The 22,514-nt window shown below is 45.5% G+C and overlaps 1 protein-coding gene across 3 annotated transcripts in view; it reads right to left on the reverse strand.

Annotated features, from left to right (window-relative positions):
- Nucleotides 1-22,514, reverse strand: part of rcor1 (REST corepressor 1) — a 181,708-nt gene that overhangs the window by 24,347 nt on the left and 134,847 nt on the right. For 2 of the 3 annotated variants that reach the window (XM_072490433.1, XM_072490432.1), the window contains exons 6-8: nucleotides 21,108-21,229; nucleotides 7,599-7,683; nucleotides 3,965-4,162 (exon numbers count right to left, since the gene is read on the reverse strand). In XM_072490433.1, coding sequence (XP_072346534.1) covers nucleotides 3,965-4,162; nucleotides 7,599-7,683; nucleotides 21,108-21,229 — 405 coding nt within the window. The remainder of the gene's footprint in view (nucleotides 1-3,964; nucleotides 4,163-7,598; nucleotides 7,684-21,107; nucleotides 21,230-22,514) is intronic. The other variant, XM_072490434.1, reaches the window with a different exon arrangement.

Consider the following 22,514-nt stretch of genomic DNA (forward strand, 5'->3'; position numbering starts at 1 on the left):
AATGGCCTAAGGATACGCAGGATTGCTCATGGAAGTGACAGGCACTTCCAGAATGTGATGTTTGGTAGGTGATGTCCTATCCATAATTTTGGTCAAGACTACACTGCTGGCGAGGCACACAAATGTTGCTGTTAAATATTTCTGCTCTTTAATTCGTTAAATTTAAATGTCATTTCACATCATCAGGTTGGGTTTGAGTTCACAACATTTGGAGCGTTTAAACTAACTTGGCAGAGGTGTGGGAACCAAAAGACATCATCAGAGAAGGTGCACGATATTCTGGGAGAGTTAGCTAGCACTAGAATAGGGAATAGCAAGTTAATAGATGTGGTGAGACGAAGGGAGAAAGTAATACAGTCTAAGTCAAGGTTACTGTGCATGTATGTGAATGCATGCATGTTGTTGTGTCAAGTAAGATTGGTAACTTACAGGCACAGATTGCCAAGTGGAAATATGAAACTGTGGCTATAACAGAGACCTGGCTCAAAGTGCACAGCTGGTTGTTAAATATACAAGGCATTCTGGAAAGTTACAAAAGGTAGAAAAGGGAGAGGGATGACAGTAATAATTAAGATGACTATTGCAGTGCTAGAGAAAGAGGATGTCCCAGGGCGGTCAAAAACAAAATTTGGCTTGAACGAAGGAACAAAAAAAAGGTGCAATTACATTACTTGATGTTAAATGGAGGCCACCAAATAATGGGAAGAACGTCAAAGAACAATTTGTAAGGAAATTACAGAGAGGTGCAAAGGTTAAAGCAGATTCCCACATGGGGGCAGAGGTATTAAATGAATACTTTGCATCTGGCTTTATCAAGGAAGATGCTTTCAATCAGGCCATGGTTAAAGAGGAGATAATTCAGACACGAGGAAGGTCTGAAATTGATAAAGAGGTGGTATTGGAGAGACTCAGCTGAGTGTTGATAAGACCACCCACCAGTATACTTGGATACTTGTATGGAAATTGTCCAGGCACTGTTCATAATTTATCAATTTTACTTGGACTCGGGGTGGTGCCAGAGGATTGGAGAGTTGAAAAAGTTCCACCCTTGTTCAAAAGGGGGATGTAAACATAAGCTCAGCAACTACAGGCCAATCAGTTTAACTTTGGTGGTGGGGAAAGTTCTGGAGACAAATATAAGGGACATGGACAAATATGGGTTAATTAAGAAAAGCCAGCATGAATTTCCTGAAGGAAAATTGTGTTTAATCAACTTGAGTTTTCTTTTTGAAGAGGTAATCAGGAGGGTTAATGCGGGCATGCATTTGATGTAGTGTACATGGACTTCCAAAAGGCATCGGACACAGTGCGATGCAGATTTGTGAGCAAAGATATAGCTCATGGAATTAAAGGGAAAGTAGCAACATGGATATGAAATTGGATGAGTGACAGCAAACAGTGTGTCGTGGTTAATGGATGTTTTCCAGGCTGGAGGAAGTTTTGTAATGGAGTTCCCCAGGGGTCAGTCTTTCTGAATAATAAGCCAGACCTTTGTGTACAGGGCACAATTTCAAAATGTGCAGGCGATACGAAACTTCCAAGCATTGTGAACTGTGAGGAGGAAAGGGTAGAACTTCAAAGGACATACACAAAGTAATGGAAATCAGCGGATAGGTGCAGATGAAGTTTCATGTGGTGAAATGTGAAGTGTGTACTTTGGTACAAAGAACATGGAGAGGTGACATAAAATAAAGGGGTGTAGAACAAAGAGACCTGGGTGTATATGTGCATATGTCATTGAGAAGAGCAGTTTAAAAAAAGAATACAGATCTTAAGCTTTACTAATAGGGACATAGAGCAGGCTTGTCTAACCTTCCCACTCAGGGGGCCACATTTGCATATTTTTCACAAGGGCCGAGGACCAAATTTCAGAAAGTTGAGGATTTGCACAAAAATAAACTGAATTTCAAGAAATAAAAGTTGAGGAAGGAAAGTAGCAATTGCAGAGCAAAAGTACAGCAATGACATCGGTAATAAATTAAGTTTTAAAAAGTTATAGAAATAACCAGCGTGAGAGAGGGTTAGCATATGTGGGTGAGTGAGTGTATGTGTTGGTTTGTGGTGCAGAAACTGGAGACAGGGTATAAGACAGACTTACACTCACTCACCCCACCCACTCACTCACCCATCCACACATTCGCACCTAGCCCCGACTCTCAGCTACATGCATCCATCCCCACGCATTCTAACCCACCTACACCCACACTCACTCACTGCCACCCATAATGCACCGTCTCGTCCCCAAACCCACCAAAATCTTGCCCTCCTGGGGCCTGACAAAAACACCCTCTCTAGCGCTGACTCATTTCTGTCTCCCAGCCCTGGCTCAAATTTGTCCTCCGAGTTTTTGATCAGACATACCTGGCTCCCCAGGTTTCGCTTCCGCCACCCAGCAGCCTTCAGCACCCTCACCAATCTGGTGTTTGCTACTCCTCCAATCAAATGCTTTCGCTCCCTCATTTGCTGCGGATAGGCTCACTAGTCCGCCTATCGGAACCAAAAGCGGGGGCAAAATGGCCCATTCATGGAGGAGCAGGCCCAAGTAGAATCTTCCAGTGAAACTCACCTCTTTGACTGGGCTTTTGAAAACTGGTGCCGGTGGCTGTACAGAGGGCTTTGCGGGCCACATTCAGCTCCCAAGCTGTACTTTGGACAAGCCTGGCATAGAGTACCAGCGCAAGGAGGTTGTGTCGAACTTGTATAAGATACTATTCAGCCTCAGGTGGAATATTGTGACCAGTTCACTTTAGGAAAGGTGAGAAGGCATTAGAATGCAGAAAAGATTCACAAGACTAGTTCCAGGATGAGGAACTTTTGTTATGAAGATAGGCTGAAGAAGTTAGGACTATTCTCTTTGGAGAGAAGGCTGAGAGTAGATTTTTGAACAGCTATTCAAAACTCATGAAGGCTGAGAGTAGATTTTATATAGCTATTCAAAACTCATGACAGTGTAGCTAGGGAGAAACTGTTCACACACGTGAAAGGATTGAGAATGAGGGGCATAGATTTAAAGTAATTTGCAAAAGAAGCAAAAGTAATATGAGAAAAAACTTTTACACACAGCAAGTGGTCACGGTCTGGAAATCACTCCTGGAGTGTGTGGTGTGGGGCAGATTCAATTGAGACATTCAAAAGGGAATTACAGTTAACTGAAAGGACAGCAGGAGAATGGCACTAAGCGAAGCGCCTATTCGGAAAGCTGGTAAAGACATGATGGGCTGAATGGCCTCCTTCTGCACTGTAACATTTTGTGACTCATTCCAATCAAATCTTGCAGGTAAGCATATTGTGTGAAAGCATTTTTAAATAAATATTGTTGTAAAAAGATGATAAAGTAAAACAATTCTGCAGCAGAAAATATTTCTTGCTTAAATTAATTTTGCAAAACAATCCATGCATGAACTAGCTCAGCATTTAATTCTCAGTTCTATCAGATTCACCTCTTTTTAAAATTCAGACAGCATTTTGAGAAAGCAATCTTTTTCATTGCTTGTGTAATTTGTCTTATTCCATCCAGAATCAGACAAGACAAGCATAGAAGCTACAAGGAGGGTTCGTTTTTTTATTTAAGGGTCCTCCATCTGAAATTGGCATGCAAGTTAAAAGAATTAAGAATTAATCAAGACAAGAATGGTTCACATCCACTATCTGGCTATTCGTACAAGTTTCACCTATTTTCTGCATTTTCGTTCATTTTCACTTTTAGTCTCGTCAGGAAAAGCGAGCATAGAAATTGTGAACTGTCACAATGATCTGCACAAATATTATAGGTGTTCTGCATTTAGGTCCAATTTAATAACCAGGAGAAGGAATGATCCTAGCTGACAGGCAGCTGCATTTCTAATATTGCATGCATGATACTATATAACAGAAAACCAAGTAGGTTTTCTTACAAAAGCTTTCAAAAAGCAACAAAAAGGAATTCTGCTGAATGTAACTGAAATGAACAAACTGCAGAGCTTACTTGACGCTTAAGTGAGACCAACTCCATATCAAGCTGTCTGAGAACTGTGCCAGCAGCACCAGAACTTGTTGACAATGCATCAAGATCCTCTTGAATCAGGAACATCCCTCTTGGAGGCTTCTGACTTATTCTTTGCTTTCCTTGGACAGTTCGTGTCTCCTTCTTGGGTGGGACACTTTTCACAGTTTGAGATCCCTGCTGTTAGATAAAATGGCACACACTAAAGTCACTAGGTGTAGATTCAAATCTTTACAGCACAGGAGGAGACCATCAAGTCAGTCGTGCCTGTGCTGACTTCTTTGAAAGAGCAGCCATGCTTAGTCCCACAGATGCATTTTTTTCTGGTCTGTAGACCTGTTAAGCTCCACATCCTCAACTAACTGACCAATTCCTTTAAAAATTATTTATGGAATCAGCTTTTCAGGAACAGCATTCAATTCTGGCATTGAGTTGTGAGGGTTTTCACAACTCTCATTGTGAAAAAGATCATTTTTCTAATGATTTTGAATCAATGCCCTCTAGTTATTCAGACTTCAATAGAGGGAATATTTTTTCCCTATCTACTCTATTAAAACTGATCTTGAAAACTTTAATGGTCACCTCATACCTTCTTTATTCCAATGAATTTAAAAGTGATTTGTCATTACCAATCCAGAACATATGTTACCCAATGAAAGTAGACAAATCAAAGTAAATCCTTCTTTCTAATGCTGAATTACCACAGGAATTATAGTTTGTTAATGCAATTGTTAAAACACTAACTTTTGTGACCAGAAGATTAATGGCATTCGGTGCTTCAAAAAAAAAAAAAAAAAAGTTGGAGGGGGACAGAATAGGATCTAAATTCAACAATTTAAAATAGATTTCAAAACCATCCTAAAAAGAATTCAAATCCCTTTGAGTAGGAATGCTGCAAGCCCAGAGTTTCCAAATGCAGATGATTAGTACCAAGCCTGCACCTATCTCAACCAACAAGTAGATGTACATTTCATGGTAGTGTTTCACCAAGCAAGAAGTGTTCAGGCCTCAACAATTTACATGGGAGAAGCAAATACCGTTTAGAAATTTAAGAGGTTTGTTCAGTTTGCGAAATGCTCAAAATAAACGGTTTGGAAAACAAACTATCTACATTACTTGAAAATCATCCAAACTTAGCCGAATGCTGCCGACTAGAGTTTATAATTGTGCTGGACACTAAACTGATATATGGAATTCAATTTTGAATCATAATTCACTGTAAACTCACAAATCCAATGTAAGATAATTAAAGTTTAAACATTAAAAAAATGTGGTTAAAAATCTAATTCTACTGACTGAGCACCAGCAGCTAGTAAAGCTTGCTTATAACTGTGGTGGCATTTTGCTAATGCCTATTCATGTATTGCTTCAATACAGAAGGTCGACAATATTTTCCCCAACATGAAAGTGACTACAAGAAAATCTAGTTAACATTGTAATTTTAAAAAGTAAAAATAGCTTCAAAAGTTACTGCAGGCGCATTTCCATTAAATTACAAATTGAACAGCTTGGTCAACAAATTAAGAAAGTCCCCCACCTCATCTGATAAACTGGTTGTCCATTGTGGGGGGGGGGGGGATTCCCAAGTCAAGAGAGAAGATACATGTCTCGTTTATGTGCCAGCTTAATTCTGTAACCCAAGAATAGATGGGATTCTTGAATTCAGCATATTGCTACGAATGCAAGCACCTGCATTCTAGGGGAGTACAATTGAGCTTACATTGATTAGAGAATACATATCCTATTTAGTTACCAACATTTGTTAACAATGCTCGACTTTGATTATCGCTGCTTTTATTTGTACCAATGGTACTTTGCATGAACAGGCAAACCAGGTATGAATCCCAATGTTCAAAAAGGCTTCAACAGGATTAGATATAAACATTACTTAACTCTGACGATTTCCTTACATGCTCCATTTACACAACTTCAAACATTGGTATAGGTTGCATATAATTCCGTATGAACACAGCAGTATAGAACACAGCATTTATTCTTAACAGAGCTGCTGCATAGTCATTACAATGAGGAAAGATTGCTCACTTTGGGTCACCATCAAGGATCTAACCAAAATACGCCCTGGTTACATGAGTTTAAATGTCAGTGAAGTGTTAACTTTAAGCAGGGGTAAACTGGCTACACAAACAGGAGAGATACTTTGTGAAAGAAAAGGGAATGGGGAGGGGAACATAACACAGCACTATGAACTCATTCAAGAGGTGCTTGGGAAATCACTAGATTTCTGATATGGTAGGTCCCCGTGACACATTATGTTCAAATCTTAAGTATGTTTATAGGTTCAGCAGCACGGCTGCATAGTGGTTAGCACAGTTGCTTCACAGCTCCAGAATCCCAGGATCGATTCCTGGCTTGGGTCACTGTCTGTGCGGAGGCGGCACGTTCTCCCCATGTGTGTGTGCGTTTCCTCTGGGTGCTCTGGTTTCCTCCCACAGCCCAAAGATGTGCGGGTTAGGTGGATTGGCCATGCTAAATTGCCCTTATTGTCCAAAAAGGTTAAGGGGGGGTTACTGGGTTACGGGGATAGGGTGGAGGTGTGGGCTTGGGTAGGGTGCTCTTTCCGTGGGCCGGTGCAGACTCGATGGGCCAAATGGCCTCCTTCAGCACTGTAAATTCTATGATTCTACAAAGTGATACTTTTACAATGTGGTTACATGCCTTTAAGTTATGTTCTGCTTGGCACAATAAATGCCAAGCAGCTCAGAGCAAACTCATAGTGCAAATTATTTTGTCTTGTATCATTTCCTTCTGCGATCTTAGCCACATCTGCACTGGCGAAAGAGGGCAAATCCTAGGCAGGTACAGTTCAAAAATCGAAGTTTACAATAGCACTCTCATTAAAAGATGCTTGCGATAAGGAATGCCAACACACAAGCATGACCAAACGGTTTGATTCCCGACTTGGGTCACTGTCTGTGCGGAGTCTGCATGTTCTCCCAGTGTCTGCGTGGGTTTCCTCCGGGTGCTCTGGTTTCCTCCCACAAGTCCCAAAAGACGTGCTTGTTAAGTGAATTGGGCATTCTGAATTCTCCCTCATTGTACCCGAACAGGCACCACAGTGTGGCGACTAGGGTATTTTCACAGTGACTTCATTGCAGTGTTAATGTAAGCCTACTTGTGACACTAATAAAGATCAGCATTATAAAACAGAAAACTAACTGTATTCAATGTTTCTCGTCAGATACAAACAAAGCAGAGTGAGAAGCTTAGACTTGCAGTTAACTTGAGCCTAATTTGGACTTGCAGCCAAAATTATTGCTGCGAACGCAGCATAAATGAGTCAAATCTCATTGGAGTGTGCTATATCTAGGATAAATTCTGAAAAGCAGCAGTTAGAAGTATAAATTCTACTTCTAATGCATGTGGAGTTTTGTACAGGAACGGCTTTGCATTATAAAAAGAAATTAAACAAATAAGGTAATTTGTTCAAATTTTATGATCTATAATGATATTAAATTACAGTTCTTCATTTGGTATTTTGGTAAAAATCTGAAACTCGTGCCTAGAATCAATATCCATCTACCTTCACTGGTTTTCTATGACAATATTCTTGTCAAGTGTACAGTTGATCTGAAAGTGAAACATAAAGCCAACTCACCTCTTTTTTTGGCTCTTTGCTTGGCTCAATTTCAGTGTCAATGACACTGGTTGTATTTGCACTGGATTCTTCAATCTCATCACCACTGTAAAAGAAAACAGGACTTGCAGATTGAATCACTAAGCTTAGTGAGTTGCTATGCAAAGATAATACCCAGACCCAAATTACACAACTGCCTTAAACAGAAAAGTAGAAAGAAAAACCTTTATAAATTAAAACCTGCTCCAAAGAAAACCACACAATTTTCAGTTCTAGACAGGTATACAGTTAACTCCCCTCCCCACCCCCGAATTTTAAAGGGCAATTTAGCGTGGCCAATCCACCTACCCTGCACATCTTTGAGTTGTGGGGGTGAAACCACGCAGACACGGGGAGAATGTACAAACTCCACGCGGACAGTGACTCAAGGCCGGAATCAAACCCGGGTCCTTGGCACCGTGAGGCAGCAGTGTTAACCACTGCACCACCCTTACAGGTCACTCTTTAATATAGCACTCTTACAGCAATGTTAATTCAAATTAAAGCGTGCAAAAACAAATTAGTCAAAATAGGATGACAGTTTCTGTTGAATTCAAACAAACGTGGGCCCTTTAGCCCCTTAAACCTGTTGCTCAAATAATTGGTACTCTTTGTTAATTTGAATACACATTTTCAAACCAAATTAGTCCTATTCAGTGAATTCTGCTACTTGTTCAGATTCAAACTCTATTCACACAGGCCAGAAGTGCACATCATTCTTGGCTATTTTACTGGAAATGGTAAATACGCTCAAAATTTGAAATGGGTCCTGTTGCTGAATTTTGGATCAAAATGTCAAAAACTACCGCACAATAAATTCTCGATCTACACACAAGGAAGCAAGTAATGTTCTGACAAAAGCATTCACAACTGAACATTTTTGAAATTCTACCCGAGTCAGAAAACTCATTTAACATTGATAAAGCTATCCGACGGAGTGTGGGTCGTTTAGGCCCATATCACCTCTGAACGTGGACGTAAAAGTATTGGCGAAGGTACTGGTGGGTAGGCCGTAGGAGTGCCTCCCAAAGGTGATAGGTGAAGATCAGACGGGGTTCGTGAGCGGGAGGCAGCTCTTTTCAAACATTAGAAGGGTATTGAACGTTGTTATGGCACCGGCAGAGGGGAAGGAAACAGAGGTGGTTGTGGCATTGGACGCTGAGAAGGCGTTCAACCGGGTAGAATGGGGATATTTGATGGCAGTTCTGGAGCAGTTTGGGATTGGACCAAGATTTGTGAATTGGGTAAAGCTACTATACAAGGAGCTGAGGGCGAGTGTCTGCACAAACAACATCAGCTCGAGATACTTTTCTTTCCACCGTGGGACTAGGCAGTGCTGTCCCATGTCCCCCCTGCCGTTTGCACTCGCGATTGAGCCGTTGGCCATCGCATTAAGAAGTTCGGGGGTATGGAAAGGAATAGTGCGGGGGGGGGGGGAAAGAGAGATAGAGCATAGGGTGGCCTTATATGCCGATGACTTGCTGTTACACATGTCGGAACGGAGTGTGTCGATAGGGGGAATACTGGAGCTGCTTCGAGTGTTTGGGTCTTTCTCGGGGTACAAGCTGAATCTAGACAAGAGTGAGTATTTTGTGGCATCTCGGCCGGGTGTGGGGGCAGGGGTGGTGGGGGGGCTGCCGTTACGTAAGGCAGGGACTCACTTTAGGTACCTGGGGGTGCAGGTTGTCCGGGAGTTGGGGGGGGGGGGGGGGGGGGGGGGGGCTCCACAGGTACAACATTTCTAGTTTGGTGGGGAGAGTGAAAGCTGATCTGGCAAGGTGGGATGGTCTCCCTCTGTCACTGGCGGGTTGGGTACAGGCGGTTAAAATGAACGTGTTGCCACGATTTCTGTTCATTTTTCAATGCCTGCCGATTTTCCTGCCAAAGGCTTTTTTCAGAGATTGAGGGAAGGATTACGTTGTTCATATGGGGAGGGAAGGTGGCCAGAGTTAGAAAGGTGCTACTACAGAGGGGAAGGCAAGCAGGGGGTTTGGGTCTTCCGAATATGATGTATTACTACCGGGCGGAGAATGTGGAGAAGGTGCGGAGCTGGGTAAGAGGGGTTGATTCCCAGTGGGTCAGAAGGAGAGTTTGTGCAGGGGGTCGGGATTGAAAGCACTAGCAACAGCGCCGCTCCAGATAGCCCCGGGGAAGTGCTCAGGGAGTCCGGTAATAATAGCTTCATTGAGAATTTGGAGGCAGTTTCGCCAACATTTCGGGTTGGGGGCAGGGTCAAGGGAAATGCCGATTCCCGGGCAAACCACAGATTTGAGCCAAGGAGGTGGGATGGAAATTTTCGGAAATAGGAGGAGAAGGGGATTAAGACACTGAAAGATTTGTTTCTTAGGGGTCGGTTTGCAGGATTGAAGGAGCTGGAAACGAAGTATGGGCTGGAGCAGGGGGAAATGTTTAGATACATGCAGGTTCGAGATTTTGCCAGAAAGGAGATACAGAACTTCCCGGAGGAGCCGGCCTCCACATTGCTGGAGGAGGTGCTGACGACAGGGGGACTGGAGAAGGGGGTAGTGTCAGCGGTGTACAGAGCTATTTTGGAAGAGGAGAGGGCACCACTGGAAGGGATCAAAGCAAAGTGGGAGGAAGAGTTGGGAGAGGATATGGAGGAGGGGTTCTGGTGTGAGGTGCTCCGGAGAGTGAATGCCTCCACCTCGTGCGCGAGGTTGGGGCTGATACAGCTGAAGGTGGTATACAGAGCACATCTCACGAGGGCAAGGATGAGCCGATTCTTTGAAGGAGTAGAAGATGTGTGAATGTTGCGGGGGTGGGGGGGGGGTGCTCTAGTTCTAGTCACGTTCATATGTTTTGGTCCTGTCCAAAGCTAGAGGATTACTGGAAGGAGGTTTTTAGGGTAATTTCTAAAGTGGTGCACGTGAAACTGGACCCGGGCCCCCGGGAGGCCATATTCGGGGTGCGGACCAGCCAGGGTTGGAAATGGGTGCGGATGCAGATGTTGGAGCCTTAGTCTCGTTGATCGCCCGAAGGTGGATCCTGATGGGTTGGGGAGCAACCTCTCCACCCTGTGCCCTGGCGTGGCGGGGAGATCTGTTGGAACTCTTGACTCTTGAGAGGGTTAAGTTTGAACTGAGGGGAAGGACAGAAGGGTTCTACAATTCATGGGCATTATTCATTATGCACTTTCAAGAACTGGATAACACCGAACATTAGTTGGGGGGGCGATGGGTGTTAATGGTGACTATGAGTGATTCCTTTTTAAAAAAAATATATTTTATTCAAAATTTTGTGGCCAAACATAACAGTACATAGTTTTTCTTTTGAACTACAACAAAGCAATATAAATAACCGTGGCCAATTTTAAACAAATAAATAAATAATATATAAACAAAAACAAAACTGAACTGAGTGGCAACTGCCTAGTCAAAAATAGTTACTCTCCAAAGATACAATCCAACATACATTACCTATAACAAGTGTCTATACATATACAATGACATCCCTGAGAGTCCGTCCGGTTCCTCCCCCCCCCCCCGGGTTGCTGCTGTTGTCTTCTTCTTTTCCATTCCCTCTATCTTTCTGTGAGGTAGTCGACGAACGGTTGCCACCGTCTGGTGAACCCTTGAGCTGAACCCCTGAATACGAACTTGATCCATTCTAACTTTATAAACCCTGCCATGTCGTTTATCCAGGTCTCCACACCCGGGGGTTTGGCTTCCTTCCACATTAACAATATCCTGCGCCGGGCTACTAGGGACGCAAAGGCCAAAACATCAGCCTCTCTCGCCTCCTGCACTCCCAGCTCTTCTGCAACCCCGAATATAGCCAACCCCCAGCTTGGTTCGACCCGGACCCCCACCACCTTCGAAAGCACCTTTGCCACCCCCACCCAGAACCCCTGTATTGCCGGGCATGACCAGAACATGTGGGTGTGATTCGCTGGGCTTCTCGAGCATCTCCCACACCTATCCTCTACCCAAAAATATTTACTGAGCCGTGCTCCAGTCATATGCGCCCTGTGTAGAACCTTGAATTGTATCAGGCTTAGCCTGGCACACGAGGACGATGAGTTTACCCTATGTAGGGCGTCAGCCCACAGCCCCTCCTCAATCTCCTCCCTCAGCTCTTCTTCCCATTTCCCTTTCAGCTCATCTACCATGATCTCCCCCTCGTCCCTCATTTCCCTATACATGTCCGACACCTTACCATCCCCCACCCATGTCTCTTGAGATCACTCTATCCTGCACCTCCTGCGTCGGGAGCTGCGGGAATTCCCTCACCTGTTGCCTCGCGAAAGCCCTCAGTTGCATATACCGAAATGCATTCCCTTGGGGCAACCCATATTTTTCCGTCAGCGCACCCAGACTCGCAAACGTCCCATCTACGAACAGATCTCTCAATTGTACTACCCCAGCTCTTTGCCATGCTCCAAATCCCCCATCCATTCTCCCCGGAACAAACCTATGGTTATTTCTTATCGGGGACCGCACCGAGGCTCCAGTCTTTCCCCTATGCCGTCTCCACTGCCCCCAAATTTTCAATGTAGCCACCACCACCGGGCTTGTGGTGTATTTCTTCGGTGAGAACGGCAACGGTGCCGTCACCATTGCTTGTAGGCTAGTCCCCCTGCAGGACGCCCTCTCCAATCTCTTCCACGCCGCTCCCTCCCCTTCTCCCATCCACTTACACACCATTGAAACATTGGCGGCCCAGTAATAGTCGTTTAGGCTCGGTAGAGCCCCTGTCCCTACTACGCTGTAAAAATCCCCTCCTCACTCTCGGGGTCTTCCCGGCCCACACAAAACCCATAATACTCTTCTCGATTCTCTTGAAAAAAGCCTTCGTGACCACCACCGGGAGGCACTGAAACACAAAAAGGAATCTCGGGAGGACCACCATTTTAACCGCCTGCACCCTACCTGCCAGTGACAGGGACACCATGTCCCATCTCTTAAAGTCCTCCTCCATCTGTTCCACCAACCGCGTTAAATTAAGCCTGTGTAATGTACCCCAATTCTTGGCTATCTGGATCCCCAAGTACCGGAAGTCCCTTGTTACCTTCCTCAACGGTAAATCCTCTATTTCCCTGCTCTGCTCCCCTGGATGCACCACGAACAACTCACTTTTCCCCATCTTCAATTTATACCCTGAAAAATCCCCAAACTCCCCAAGTATCCGCATGATCTCTGGCATCCCCTCCGCCGGGTCCGCCACATACAACAACAAATCATCCGCATACAGAGATACCCGGTGTTCTTCTCCTCCCCTGAGTACTCCCCTCCACTTCCTGGAACCCCTCAATGCTATGGCCAGGGGCTCAATCGCCAGTGCAAACAATAACGGGGACAGAGGACATCCCTGCCTCGTCCCTCTATGGAGCCGAAAATAATCAGACCCCCGTCCATTCGTGAACACGCTCGCCATCGGGGCCCTATACAGCAACTGTACCCATCTGATATACCCATCTCCAAAGCCAAATCTCCTCAGCACCTCCCACAAATAATCCCACTCCACTCTATCAAATGCTTTCTCGGCATCCATCACCACCACTATCTCCGCTTCCCCCTCTGGTGGGGGCATCATCATTACCCCTAGCAGCCTGCGTATATTTGTGTTCAGCTGTCTCCCCTTCACAAACCCAGTTTGGTCCTCATGAACCACCCCCGGGACACAATCCTCTATCCTCGTTGCCATTACCTTGGCCAGAATCTTAGCATCCACATTAAGGAGAGAAATGGGCCTATAGGACCCGCATTGCAGCGGGTCTTTTTCCTTCTTTAGAAGGAGCGATATTGTTGCCTCTGACATAGTCGGGGGCAGCTGCCCCCTTTCCCTAGCCTCAGAAAAGGTTCTCATCAGTAGCGGGGCCAGCAAGTCCATATATTTCCTATAGAATTCCACGGGGAATCCGTCTGGTCCCGGGGTCTTCCCCGCCTGCATGCTTCCAATCCCTTTCACTACTTCCTCCGTCTCAATCTGTGCTCCCAGTCCCGCCCTCTCCTGCTCCTCCACCTTAGGAAATTCCAGCTGATCCAGAAAGCACATCATTCTCTCCTTCCCTTCCAGGGGCTGAACTTCATATAATCTTTCATAAAATGCCTTGAACACTCCATTTACTCTCTCCTCTCCCCACTCCATCTCTCCCTCCTCATCTCTCACCCCCCCTATCTCCCTCGCTGCTCCCCTTTTCCTCAGTTGGTGGGCCAGCAACCTGCTCGCCTTCTCCCCATATTCGTACTGTACACCCTGTGCCTCCCTCCATTGTGCCTCTGCATTACCCATAGTCAACAAGTCAAATTCTACATGTAGCCTTTGCCTTTCCCTGTACAGTCCCTCCTCCGGTGCCTCCACATATTGTCTGTCCACCCTCAAAAGTTCTTTCAACAACCGCTCCCTTTCCCTACCCTCCTGCTTTCCTTTATGTGCCCTGATAGATATCAGCTCCCCTCTAACCACAGTCTTCAACGCCTCCCAGACCACTCCCACCTGAACCTCCCCATTGTCATTGAGTTCCAAGTACCTTTCAATACACCCCCTCACCCTTAAACACACACCCTCATCTGCCAATAATCCCATGTCCATTCTCCAGGGTGGGTGCTGTTCTTTTTCCTCCCCTATCTCCAGGTCCACCCAATGTGGAGCGTGGTCCGAAATAACTATAGCCGTGTACTCCGTCCCCGTCACCTTCGGGATCAGTGCCCTTCCCAAAACAAAAAAGTCTATCCGTGAATAGACTTTGTGGACATAGGAGAAAAATGAAAACTCCTTACTCCTAGGTCTACTAAATCACCAGGGGTCTACTCCTCCCATCTGCTCCATAAAGTCCTTGAGCACCCTAGCTGCAGCCGGCCTCCTTCCGGTCCTGGACCTCGATCTGTCCAGCCCTGGGTCCAGCACCGTATTAAAATCTCCACCCATTACCAACTTTCCCGCCTCTAGGTCCGGGATGCGTCCCAACATAGGCCTCATAAAATTGGCATCATCCCAGTTCGGGGCATATACGTTCACTAAAACCACCGCCTCCCCTTGCAATCTGCCACTCACCATCACGTATCTGCCCCCACTATCCGCCACTATGGTCTTTGCCTCAAACATTACCCCCTTCCCCACTAATATAGCCACCCCCCTGTTTTTTGCGTCTAGCCCCGAATGAAACACCTGCCCCACCCATCCTTTGCGAAGTCTGACCTGGTCTATCAGTTTCAGATGCGTCTCCTGCAGCATAACCACATCTGCCTTAAGTTTCTTTAGGTGTGCGAGTACCCGTGCCCTCTTTATCGGCCCGTTCAGCCCTCTCACATTCCACGTGATCAGCCGGGTTGGGGGGCTCTTTAACCCCCCCTTGTCGACTAGCCATCTCCTTTTTCAATCCAGCTCCTCACCCGGTTCCCACGTAGCCACATCTCCCCCCAACGGCGCCCTCCCGCCCCACCCCATACCAGCTCCGCCTTCTCCCCAGCAGCAGCAACCCAGTTAACCCCCCCCCCCCCCCCCGCCGCTAGATCCCTTTCTAGCGTAATTGCACCCCCCATGTTGCTCCCAGAAGTCAGCAAATTCTGGCCGACCTCGGCTTCCCCCCCGTGACCTCGGCCCCCACTGTGCGAGGCCCCCTCCTTCCTGCATCCCTGTTCCCGCCATGATTACCATAGCGCGGGAACAAAGCCCGCACTTCCCATTTGGCCCCGCCCCCAATGGCCGGCGCCCCCAGCTCCTCATCCTCCCTCCCCCCCCTCCCGTACGACATGAGGAAGAGAGAAAAGTTACAGGGTCGCAGGATTAACAACTTGGGAAATCATCTCTTCCCCCATTTCCCCCCCCTTCATCACCCCACCACTTTATCCCAAACGTTCTTTTTCTAGCCCGCTTATTCCAGTTTCTCCTCGACAATAAATGTCCACGCCTCTTCTGCCGTTTCAAAGTAGTGGTGTTTCCCTTGATGTGTGACCCACAGTCTTGCCGGCTGCAGCATTCCAAATTTAACCTTCCTTTTGTGCAGCACCGCCTTGGCCCGATTAAAGCTTGCCCTCCTTCTCGCCACCTCCGCACTCCAATCTTGATATACGCGGATCACCGTGTTCTCCCACCTACTGCTCCGGGTTTTCTTTGCCCATCTGAGGACCATCTCTCTGTCCTTATATCGGAGAAATCTCACCACTATGGCTCGAGGAATTTCTCCAGCCCTCGGTCTTCGCACCATAACTCGATAAGCTCCCTCCACCTCCAACGGGCCCGTCGGGGCCTCCGATCCCATTAACGAGTGAAGCATCGTGCTCACATATGCCCCGACGTCCGCCCCTTCTGCACCTTCGGGAAGACCAAGAATCCTTAAATTCTTCCTCCTCGCATTATTCTCCAGCACCTCCAGCCTTTCCACACACCTTTTGTGTTGTGCCTCGTGCATCTCTGTCTTCACCACCAGGCCCTGTATTTCGTCCTCATTCTCAGCAGCCTTTGCCTTCACGACCCGAAGCTCCTGCTCCTGGGTCTTTTACTCCTCCTTTAGCCCTTCAATCGCCTGTAATATCGGGGCCAACAGCTCCTTCTTCATCTCCTTTTTAAGTTCTTCCACGCAGCGCCGCAGGAACTCTTGTTGGTCAGGGCCCCATATTAAACTGCCACCTTCCGACGCCATCTTGCTTTGTGCTTGCCTTCCTGGCCGCTGCTCTAGAGGATCCACCGCAATCCGGCCACTTTCCTCTCCTTTTTCCATCCGTGTCCAGGGGGGCTTCCCTTCTGGTTTACCGCACAGTGTTTTTAGCCGTTAAAATTGCCGTTGGGGCTCCTATCAAGAGCCCAAAAGTCCGTTCCACCGGGAGCTGCCGAAACGTGCGACCTAGCTGGTCATCGCCGCACCCGGAAGTCACTATGAGTGATTCCTGATTCCTTTTTGTCATTTGTTTATGGGAACATGTGGGCTAATGTTTTGGGTTTGGTGGGAGGATGGGATCGCTGTTATTGATATGGGGATTGATATATTTGTTACGGATTATTGTTTATTGTTGGTGGGTGCAAATTTGGGAGAAAATGTAAAAAAGGAGAATAAAGAAATTTAAAAAAAAAAACATTGTTAAAGCTATTCTTCATTACATTTTAACCCAGTGAGAATGCTAGCTTTCATGAATAGAAAACATTATGGGGGAAAAAGAATCTAAACAGTAAAACTACCCTCAAGGTCTACATTATTAGAACTGGGAGGAAAATAAAGCTGCTAGGAAATATGAACTCTAGAATGACACAATGTAATGTAAATCTGATTGTAACCTTTAATTTAGAAAATCACAAATATGGATGACTAGCGGTCTCCGGAGAGAGTGCATAGGTATAATCAAAGCATAGCATCAAAAAACAGAAAAATCACCATGGTATTTGACAACTGCGGAACCCTCATGAATACCTGCATGTTATAGTAGAATCCATTGCCAAATTTATTCGGCACCAGTATTTCAACCTGCTGACAAAGAGGTAGCAGCAGGATCTAACTATTGAGGATCTTGCACGAGCGCCATCAGAAATTTCAGAAGCAGCAAAACTGAGCATTTGTTCTCTGGTGTTTGTCAGCATTCACAAGGTTTGAACCTATTGTTGCTAATGATAAGGAAATCTTGACATGAGGATGCTAATGCTATAATGGAAAATAACATTGCTGTGTGAGCCTAAGGATGAAAGTCAAGTGTTTGATCACGCCCACGGGTCACAGTCCGTGTGAAATTTGCACGTTCTCGCCATGTCTATGTGAGTCTCACCCCAACAACCAAAAGATGTGCAGGGTAGAAACATAGAAATAGAAGAAGAGGCCTTTCGGCCCTTCGAACCTGCTCCGCCATTCATTATGATCATGGTTGATTATTAAGTTCAATACCTTCATCCCGCCTTCCCCCATAATCCCATGATCCCTTTAGCCCCAAGAGCTATATCTAATTCCTTCTTGAAATTACACAATGTTTTGGCATTAACTACTTTTTGTGATAGTGAATTCCACAGGTTCACCACTCTCTGGCTGAAAAATCGGGAACATTCTTTCTGAATCTACCCTGTCTAATCCTATTAGAATTTTGTAAGTTTTTATGAGATCCCCTCTCACTCATCTAAACTGCAATAATCATAATCCTAACCGATTTAGTCTCTCCTCAATGACAGCCCGTCATCCCAGGAATCAGCCTGGTAAACCTTCACTGCACTCCCTCCATAACAAGAACATCCTTCCTCAGATAAGGACACCGAAACTGCACACAGTACTCCACGTGTGGCCTCGCCAATGCCCTTTGCAATTGCAGTAAAACATCTCCATTCCTATGCTCGAAGGCCAACATAGCATTTGCATTCTTCACTGCCTGCTGTGCTGTGCATTTACTTTCAGCGACTGATGCACAAGGACACCGGTAGGTCTTGCTTAATAACCACATCTCTCAATTTACATCTACTCAAATAATAATCTGCTTGCCTATTTTTGCTACCAAAGCAGATAGCCTCATATTTATCCACATTATACTGCACCTGCCACGCATGTGCCCACTCACTCAGCCTGTCCAAATCCCGCGAAAGCATTTCTGCATCTTTCTCACAGCTCACCTTTCCACCCAACTTTGTATAATCTGCACATTTGAAGATAATACATTTAGTTCCCTCGTCCAAATCATTAATATATAATGTGAACAGTTGGGGTCCAAACACAGATCCCTGCGGTACCCCACTAGCCACTGCCTGCCAATCGGAAAAAGATCCATGTATTCCAATGTTTTGCGTCCTGTCTGCTAACCAGCTTTCTATCCCTCTCAAGACACTATCCTCAATCCAATGCGCTCTAACTTTATATAGTAATCTGCTATGCGAGACCGTGTCGAAAGCCTTCGGAAAGTCTAAATAAACCACATCCACTGGTTCAAAACATTCTAGTAGATTTGTCAAGCATGATTTTCCTTTTGTAAATTCATGATGACTTTGTCAAATTACACCATTGCTTTCCAAATGCTGTGCTGTGAAATCCAATTCTTTTTTTCAAATTAAGGGGCAATATAGTGTGGCTGTCTGCAGTGGGGTGCAGGGCTCACTCGTGCCTGACGCTGTGTCACCCATCACCCCCTCTGGGGGAATCCCGTAATCTGGCACATCATAATTGAAGGTTTTTTTTGTTTTCCTGCCTCTGTAGATAGTTCAGGCAGTGTCCTATTGGGCCCTCCCCACCACCCTCCTTTCTCCTCTCTTCCCACCACACCCCCTTCCTTTCCCTTCTGTTGGTACAGAGGCGAGGATATCAGGGGCAAGATTCTCCGACCCGGCGCCGGGGGCTGGCGTGAATCCCGCCCCAGCCAGCTGCCGAATTCTCCGGCACTGGATATTCGGCGGGGGAGGGAATCGTGCCGCGCCGGTTGGCGGGCCACCCCCCGAGATTCTCCGGCCCGGATGGGCCGAAGTCCCGCTGCTAAAATGCCTGTCCCGCCGGCGTAGATTAAACCACCTACCTTACAGGCGGGACAAGGCGGCGGGGCGTTCTGGCCCCGGGGGGTGCCCCCACGGTGGCCTGGCCCGCGATCGGGGCCCACCGACCCGCGGGCGGGCCTGTGCCGTGGGGGCACTCTTTTCCTTCCGCCTTCGCCACGGCCTCCACCATGACGGAGGCGGAAGAGACTCCCTACACTGCGCATGCGCGGGAATGCCGTCAGCGGCCGCTAACGCTCCCGCGCATGCGCCACCCGGAGATTTCATTTCCGAGCCAGCTGGCGGGGCACCAAAGGCCTTTTCCGCCAGCTGGCGGGGCGGAAATTAGTCCGGCGCGGGCCTAGCCCCTTAAGGTTGGGGCTCGGCCCCCCAAGATGCGGAGCATTCCGCACCTTCGGGGCGGCGCGATGCCCGACTGATTTGCGCCGTTTTGGGCGCCAGTCGGCGGACATCGCGCTGATACCGGAGAATTTTGCCCCATGTCTCTCCAGCGCAACGTTTAGTGCTTGTACCGTTTGTTTTTTGTACAACTGTATTGTGAACTGTTTTAATAATGAGTATCCCAACCCCCCTCCCCATACGTTGGTACTGAGGGGAGGGTACCCTGTTTCTCCAACACAAAATTAGTGTTTGTACCATTTGGCCTTGTACATATTTTTTACTGTTTTAATAAAAAGATATGGCCAATTCACCTACCCTGCACATCATTTTGGGTTGTGGGGGTGAGACTCACGCAGACACGGGGAGAATGTGCAACCTCCACCCAGTCCAAGATGGCCTGTTCTCTTGTTGGTTCCTCAACATACTGGTCCAGAAAACTATCCCGTATACACTCCAGAAATTCTTCCTCTGTGACTTGTACTGTGACTAATTTGAGTTACCTAATCTATATGCAGATTAAAGTCACCCATATATCACAGACGTTTCTTTATCACATGTATCGCTGATTTCCTGTCTAATCCTATTCCCAGCATTACCACTGCAGTCTAGTGGTCTGTATACCACCCCTATGAATGTCTTTTGCTCCTTGATGTTTCTTAACTCGACCCATACAGATTCCACATCATCTGTACTAATATCATTCCTCAATATTGGGCGACACAGTGGCGCAGTGGTTAGCACTGCTGCCTCATTGCGCCGAGGACCCGGGTTCCATCCTGGCCCCGAGTCACTGTCCGTGTGGAGTTTGCACATTCTTCCCGTGTCTGCGTGGGTCTCACCCCCACAACCTAAAAAGATGTGCAGGGTAGGTGGATTGGCCATATCTTTTTATTACAACAGTAAAAAATATGTACACGGCCAAATGGTACAAACACTTATTTTGTGTTGGAGAAACAGTGTTGCCCCTTAATTGGAAAAAAAAGAATTGGGTACTCTGAAATTATATATTTTTTACATTTCCCTCAATAATTTTTAAAAATAAGTTTAGAGTATTCAATTATTTTTTTCCCCCTAAAATGGATGAAAGTCAAAACAAGTGATTCCAACATGCTGGAGGTAGAGGGACCCACCCTCACAGCAATGGTCATAAGCTGCATGACAATTGAGGAAATGGCTCAAAATAATGTTCTAATGGAATTTTATTTCTACATTAAATACTTACGAATAAATGCAATTAAATGCACTTATTTTACACTGACAATTGCAGTAACAGAGTGTTCAAATCACTTCACAAACTACCACAATTTTGGAAACCATTGCTTTTAGAACTCTTCATAAAAAAATAAAACAAATAAATAAATGAATGCCAACTTTAAAAAAGAAAAAAAAAAGTGATCCACATAAGAAAATGACTTTTTGGGGGAGACGGACTTTGAACTAGAGCACTTTAGATATATGTTACACAATTATAAATTGACCAGCTCCAACCCCTTTCCCATTGACCTGTTTTGTAGGCTGAATGCATTTCATTAGAGAAGCAAATTTACTCCTTTATTAGTAGCTACTTTTATAATGGGCTTAAAAATTGGTCATTCACATAGCATCAGGTTGAAGTATTTATTTATTCCAATGTTTTATATCAGAATATTTATTGTATAATTCATCGTCTTTCATAACTCATGAACTGGGTATGCATTTATTTACCTTCCTTCCTTATCCCTTTTCATCTGTTTGCGAGCATGACGATCCATTACGCTGGTTTTGGTCCGTGTCTTCTTCCATGAGTAATAGAACTTTACCAAGCTAGCTATGGATTTGTCAGGCAGCTGCAGAGACATACATGGTTAACAAGATTTCTGAAACGTAATCAAACCTCAAAATTCCAGTCAATGCATCTACCTCTCAGTTCCGGCTGTAATCAAACTAAACTATTTATAAGCCAGTTGGTGAGTATATTCAAGACTGAATTATAGATTTTGGGTATTAATGTAATTAAGCTGATATAGGGATAAGGCAGGAAAGGATCTAATAGTCAGTGATAATAATACTGAATGGCAGAGAAGGTTTGAGGGGCTGATTGGCCTGCTGGTGCTCCTATTTTCTTGGGTTCTTGTAGCATTCTACATACCCCCATTATAAAAATACAAATGAATGTGACCTGATAGTTCAACAGGCAAAAGCATTACTTTTAGCTGCAGTACTGAGCCAAACATCCAGAAGGATCTCAGGTGCAATCACTAGTTTGTGCTAATTTAGTTGATGTCAACCAGGGCAGCCACATGAGTATTGCAATTAGTCCTGGTACTCCTGCGCTTGGGTGAAGGGCCGTGGAGAAGTTAACAAAATTTATCTCCAGGAACATCAGCTGAAAACTGCATGCAAGTTAAGCATTTAGCTACCACTGTCAAATTGTCTATCGACACTCACTATCCATGGATGAAAAGAATTGTCTTTTGTAAGAGTGAACCACACTGTTGTTGCTGTCCTAACATGGACACTACCTTTAAAACAGTTGGGCGGAAAATTAGGCATGTGGAAGACAAGTAGAGTTTAGATTAGATTATAGAGTTCAATGAGAGGAAGCCTCATCCTTGCATTTTAAATGTCTTGTAATACAAGTTTTAAACAGAGCACAGAATTTTCATTAAAAAGATTCCTTTCCCATGTATTTTTATCACCCGAGAGATAGTCGATTAACTAAATTGGTAGTGCTTTATTACCAAACAGAAGGTTTAGTAAGGTCAATGAAAAATGACATTTTTCCACCACAGTGTGATCCTTATATTGTGCAAAACAAACCTTATATCTGATGTGAAATTTAGAAAAAATATTTTATTGCCATTTTCAAAATTATATACATTGCTGTTCGTTTTCATTTATTGTACAGTCAAAGGTTCCTTCTTAGGTTTCTGTTTACAATCTGTTGCCGTCTAGCTGGCTCAGTCTACAATCCTCTCTATTCTACCCCCCTCCCCCTTTTTCACTGCAGTTCTCCATTTTTTCTTGCTGGGTTTGCGAACTCACCTTGCCCACCCCCCACCACCCCCCCCGGTTGATGCGGAAATGTTAATTGAAACATTCATAAAAGCTTTCCGATGTGAATATCTGCAT

The sequence above is a fragment of the Scyliorhinus torazame genome, chromosome 2 (genome assembly GCF_047496885.1).
Source record: "Scyliorhinus torazame isolate Kashiwa2021f chromosome 2, sScyTor2.1, whole genome shotgun sequence".
In the NCBI taxonomy this organism is placed as follows: Eukaryota; Metazoa; Chordata; class Chondrichthyes; order Carcharhiniformes; family Scyliorhinidae; genus Scyliorhinus; species Scyliorhinus torazame.